At 40.2% G+C, this 6,141-nt stretch overlaps 1 protein-coding gene across 1 annotated transcript; it reads right to left on the bottom strand.

Moving 5' to 3' along the window:
• Window positions 1–1,158: 1,158 nt before the first annotated feature.
• MAGEB18 (MAGE family member B18) lies at window positions 1,159–3,519 on the bottom strand. Its single transcript, XM_037986615.2, has 3 exons — window positions 3,395–3,519; window positions 1,846–2,978; window positions 1,159–1,720 (listed from the first exon to the last, which is right to left on the bottom strand). Exon 2 carries the CDS (start codon window positions 2,914–2,916, stop codon window positions 1,882–1,884), a length of 1,035 nt encoding a protein of 344 aa, XP_037842543.1. The 5' UTR covers window positions 2,917–2,978; window positions 3,395–3,519; the 3' UTR covers window positions 1,159–1,720; window positions 1,846–1,881.
• Between the last annotated feature and the right edge of the window lie 2,622 nt (window positions 3,520–6,141).

Here is a 6,141-nt window from a genome sequence, read left to right on the forward strand (position 1 = left end):
CTTCCCCAGTTGAATGAAACACAAAGTCCTAGAATTTGTGTCAAGGACCAACAACATCCCCCCCAGGTGCCATTCCATCCAAACCACCCCTATTTTCATTCATTTCATCATCATTAAATGTGTTCTCCCTTAGAGTTTGCCAAATTACACTGAAGATAACTTAATTAAAATATCCTTTTGAGTGTGGTGGTTCACACCTGTATTCCCAGTACTTTGGGGGGCTGACGTGGTTGGATCACTTGATGTCAGGAGTTCAAGACCAGCGTTGGTGACATGGTGAAACCCTGTCTCTACAAAAATACAAAAAATTAGCTGGGTAGGGTGATGTGTGATTCTTGTCCCAGCTACTTGACAGGCTAAGGTGGGAGGATTGCTTGAGCCTGGGAAGTCAAGGCTGTAGTAAGCCATGATTGCACCACTGTGCTCCAGCCTGGGAAAAAGAACCAGACCCTGTCTCAAAAATATGTCCTTTTAAATACTAGGATCTGGCTCTCAGTTCAGAGCAAAGGAGCCAACACAGTAGCTTTTCAGCATCCCACATCAAGGCAGTTTCACCATTATTTCTCAAAAATTCCCTGGGGAGGCTGTACATAAAATAACTAGATTATGCTATGTGTTCAACTGAATGTGAACAAGAGCACAGGACACTATCCACTTCTGCTCCAAGAGGTTTTCTTCTGCTTTATTAATGTCACCAAGGTAACTCTTAAGTGGAGGTTTCCACTCCAGGGTTTTGTCCTTCAACAATGAGACACACCATCTGAGTGCCTGGTCTCTGCTCTCCAGTCCCACAGCTTCATGTAGCCCACCACCCAGCTTAAATTAAAAGTATATCCCACTGAGAGACTCATAGTTTCCAAAAGTCTAAAAGGGCCTTTCTTCAGAGAATTTGTACCTTACCATTTTCAGCCAGATACACTCCAGTACTTTTCCCAAACCCCTCTCTAACTCCTTACCTCCTTACTCCCTCTTCTTACTTGTACTTTAGGTCTTAGAAGTATTTCACCATCTTCCATGCATTATTATTGTTCATTAATTGTAAAAGTCTAAGCAGGGCTGGATGTTTTGTATCCTAGTTTTCCCATTTCTAACAAAATTACTTTCAAAGATCAGATGTTTTATTAATATTGGAGGAATGAATGAGGCAGTAAGCATAGATGCTAGTTCATAAACATTTTATTTTTTCCTACCTTCTTCAGTAAGCTAAGCCAATCCAGGTATGACTCTTTTATTTTTATATAACAGAATAAAATGGATAAAGAAAACCAAGAACTGAAAAGTATTACTTTTTCTCACCTATGTTTTGATCTCCAAAATTTTACTGCTAAATCATTTCACATTTTTTAAGGAAATGCCTATTCCAATACTGTGTTTCCTTGTTCTGGCTCATTAAATATGAAAGAAGGTTTCCCAATTTGTTTTACAGAACAATAAAACTCCTACTCTTAAATAGCAATACATGTGTAACCAAAGTCATTAATAAATTTCAATTCTGAAGTAATCTAAAACTTCTATTTAAAGAAACAACATTTGTAATATAACACCAAAAAAAAGGAAAGAAAAAGATACAACTCCAAGTTACTATAGAATATTAACACAACATGATATATGCTGTGTTCCCTCCAGACCCACCCTGGCCATTCACTACTTAGAATGTTGATTGCTTTTTTCTTCCACAAAGAAAACAATCTTCTTCAGACTTCAACATTTGAAATGTAACCTAGGGAAAAAAAAAGAAGGAAAAGTAAAACTCTAGTTATCAATATACAATAGGAACGCAAAGATGATATACACTTATTTCTTCCAGCCCCACCATGGCCCTCCACTATTAGAATGTTGACAGACCTTTTCGACAAAAAAGTGAAGAACCAACCTCAGATTTCACTTAGCATGGGAGAAGCTGCTAGACGTGGTTCTGGAACGTGCATTTGCCATGGCAGCAGTATGAGCCCTGGCTGCAACTCTGGCTTGGGCTCTCTGTTCCTCATCCCTCAAAGCTTCTTCATAGCGGGATGGGAAGGCACTAGGGACGGTATCATGCATCTTGGCTACAAACTCCAGGACTTTCATCTTGCTAGTTTCAGCGTGAGCTCTTGGACCCCACAGGAATTCATAGCGTGGAGGATCACTGTCGGGCACTTGCTGGTACTCCAGGTACTTTAGCTGCACCAAATCTTTGGTCATGACCTTCCTGGGATCCCCATAGAGGAAGTGCTTCCTATCAGCATATATACCCATCACATTCATAATTTCCCAAACTGCCTCTTCTGGGGCACGGTTGCCATTCATGAAGATCACACCCAGTGCAATCATCAGGAGGCCAGTCTTGGGAATTTTTTCTTCATCACTGGTTGTTTCATCATAGGTGAGGTCTAGTTTGCTGAAAAAGGCATAGTAGTGCCTGATGGGATCCACTTCCTTCAAATCAACACCAAATGCCAGCTCTATGTGCTCAGAGGCTCTCTTGAGGATCTCATTGAAGTGACCCTTATCCTTTCTGATAACAAACTTTATCATATCTCCCTTTGTAATTGGCTCTTTCTTTTCATACTTCTGAAGCAAGAAATGCACCAGCGACACTACTTTCTTGCTTAAGGGATCTTCTTGCCAGCCCTCAGCTTCCCTTGAGGAACCTAGACTTTTCTCATCTTGGTTGCCGGCACCTTCATTTGAACTGGTGCATGAAACAGGTGCAATAGTATTGGTGGTGGATGGGGCTCCCTGAAGCGCCTCAGGGATGCTAAGTGTCTCAGCAGCAGGCAAATTCTGGGGTCTATCACCAAAAAGAAGACTGGCAGAGGAGGGCGACTCTCCTTCTGCCACAGTGGCCTGAGTAGCACCCAGATCCTGATTCTCACAACGAGCCTGGTGGCGTTTCTCACGGGCACGGAGCTTACTTTTCTGACCTCGAGGCATAATTACTCTTGTCAGGGACTACAGACAATAGTGCAGGCAGTTGGGTTGATGAAGAGGTCACCCTAGAAGACGGAGGATAAGATAGTGTTCACAGCCTTGGTAGGGAGATTCTACCTTGGTCTAAGAATGACCACCTCTGCTGGTTCTCTTGAGGGTATTGCTTTAGGAACCCATAAGGCAGGAGCGGGCTGGGACTGTTCTGTGGGGGTTTATCACATCAGTTCTAACTCAGGATATTAATTTTACTTTAGTCCTTTGAGTCCTCCCTCTGTTGACTTGAGGCTGCCTCGCTTTAGACCATGGCTTCCCATCCCACAGATTCCCAACAGGAAGTAAGGGTGTTAGGCCTAACAGCTGCGCTTTGGGACACACAGAGTCGACGGTAGGAGCAGGACAGAGCAGAGAAGGATGGGTCTCTATGAGGCCGCCTCTGTTCTGGGAAAAGTGTGTCTCGAAGGTCATAACAAACGATACTCACTTTGACACCTGCCGGATCCTGAAATTTATTTTTCTGGCCACATCTTTCAGACCAAGGCTTCGCCCGTAACAGCTTGATGACGTGGAATATAGGTCAAGAGAAACACTTCCGGCCACACCCACCTTGCGTTCCCAGCATGACAGCAAATGGTTCTGGGTTCTGGGGGAGGGGCAGTTCTTAAAGAAATACATATATTTCTTTCACTGACTTTGCAGGCGCTGGGACTTCTCTCTTTGCTAAGCTGAATCAGTCAGCCTCAGAAAAAGGATCATTTCCCTGAGTCCAGAGTAGGAAGTAAGGTGAAGCCTGAGCCTAGCAGCCATGCCTGGGGCCTCCCAAGATTGACAGTAGGGGCGGGGCTCTGTGGGGGTCCCTCTTCTTGGGTAGGTAATGTCCTCAGTCCTCACTCAGTGTCTTATCGTGACTTTTTATAGGTGCCGGGCCACTTCTCTGCTGACTTGAGGCCATCAAATAAGGTACTAAATCTGTAAATAAAGATAATTGACATCTGTACAATATTATGTTCACCACGTATAAATATATTGTATTGTTCTACTTAGGAATCCACCTGAGTCTATCAGTAAATTTTTATATTTGCTTTGATAGAGTGTGTATGTTTTTGTTAATGTTCTTTTTAGGTATATTTTGAATGTTGCTGCTCTTTTGAATGGTATATTTTTCATTACACTTTTTTTTTTATTTTTAAAGCGCTCTCAAATTTATTGAAATATATTATTTTCAGGACGGTACATTAGGAGAAAAATGAGGATGACAAAAGCATCAAAGGATCTTTCATTCAGGCACTAAAAGGAATCCAGAAAAGAACTTCTTAGAGAAAATCTGGAGTAGCTAGGATCTTTCCTTATTTGAAACCATTACTTTCAATTTAATGCTTTGTATATTACTTTTGTTTTGTTTCTACTAGACTGGCTGAGTCAGGTTTGGATTTCTGAAAAGCTTTACTTCTGCCCCTCGCATAAGATCCTAATCCAGTTTACAGTGAATTTCAATGACTTAAAGCCTTGAGGTAGCACAAATGTTTTGATAAGATTCCTTGAGGCTTCTTTTTTTTAACCTTTATTTTAAGTACAGAAGTATATGTGCAGGTTTGTTATATAGGTAAACTCGTGTCATGGGGGTTTATTGGACAGATTATTTTATCACCCAGGTATTAAGCCTAGTACCTATTAGTTATTTTTCCTGACCCTCTCCTTCCTCCCACGTTCCACCTTCTAAAAGGCCCCAGTGTCTATTGTTCCTTTATATGTGTCCATGTGTTCCCATCATTTAGCTCCCACTTATAAGTGAGAACATGTGGTATTTGGTTTTCTGTTTTTATGTTAGTTTGCTAAGAATAATGGCCTCCAGTCCCATCCATGTTCCTGAAAAGGGTATGATCTTTTTTATGGCTGCATAATATTCCATGATGTATATGTGTCACGTTTTTGTTATCCAGCCTACCGTTGATGGACATTTAGGTTGATTCTATGCCTTTGCTCTCTTGAATAGTACTATAATGAACATATGTGTGCATGTACCTTTATGATAGAATAATTTATATTCCTTTGGGTATATACCCAGTCATAGGATTGCTGGGTGGAATGGTAGTTTTGTTTTCAGCTCTTTGAGGAATCACCACACTGCCTTCCACAATGGTTAAACTAATTCATACTCCCACCAACGGTATGTAAGCATTCCTTTTTCTCCACAACCTCTCCAGCGTCTGTTATTTTTTTGACTTTTTGGTAATAATCATTCTATTTTTTACATTGTTACATTTTCTAATTAGTTATTTGTTGTGAGATGGTATCTCATTGTGGTTTTGATTTGCGTTTCTCATCAGTGATCAGTGATGTTGAGCTTTTTTTCATATGCTTTTTGGCCATATGTATATCTTCTTTTGAAAAGTGTTTGTTCATGTCCCTTGCCCACATAATGGGATTGTTACTACATTTTCTCTTTTTTTCTTCAACTTTTAAGTTCTGATGTACATGTGCAGGATGTGTAGATTTGTCACATAGCTAAACATGTGCCATGGTGGTTTGTGTCACATAGGTAAACATATGCCATGGTGGTTTGCTGCCCAGATCATCCCATCACATAGGTATTAAGCCCAGCATCCATTAGCCAGCATTCATCTTCTTGATGCTCTCCCTCACTCACTCCCACCCAATTGTTACATTTTCTCATTAGTTGTTTGTTTCATGTGGCTAGATTTCTGATTTTACTATAGTGATTTTCTATACAAGTTTACTGAATTTCTTTATACATTTGGATATTTTGTGAGCTGACTTCTTTAGAATTTTTAATTAGAGGATCATATTATCTCTTTCCTTTCATTTTTCATAAATTTTATCTTGGTATTCTTCTGTGTGCCTGTATACTGGCTGTGCAATCCAGTCCGTGTTTGACCAGCAGAATTGGTACCACACCTCTGTATCTGGTTCTGAACTATTGAGAATGCTGCCAACATTTCAAATAGTATGATTGCTGTTTATTTTATGATATGGAAATTCCATTCTAATGTAAGTATACTACAGGTTATTACCATGAATTAGTGTTTAATTATTACCAGTGGCTTTTCCTTTACTGCTGCATGTGATCAAATGCTTTCTCTTTCTCTTTTAACATAGTGAATTCCAATTCATATTTTTCCTTTTATGATATGATCTTTGCATTTCTTAGACACAACCTATTTCCCTATTTCTTCACTGCTGTATTATTCACTGCTATATTAGACATTCTAT

Source organism: Chlorocebus sabaeus, chromosome X (assembly GCF_047675955.1).
Source record: "Chlorocebus sabaeus isolate Y175 chromosome X, mChlSab1.0.hap1, whole genome shotgun sequence".
Lineage (NCBI taxonomy): Eukaryota > Metazoa > Chordata > Mammalia > Primates > Cercopithecidae > Chlorocebus > Chlorocebus sabaeus.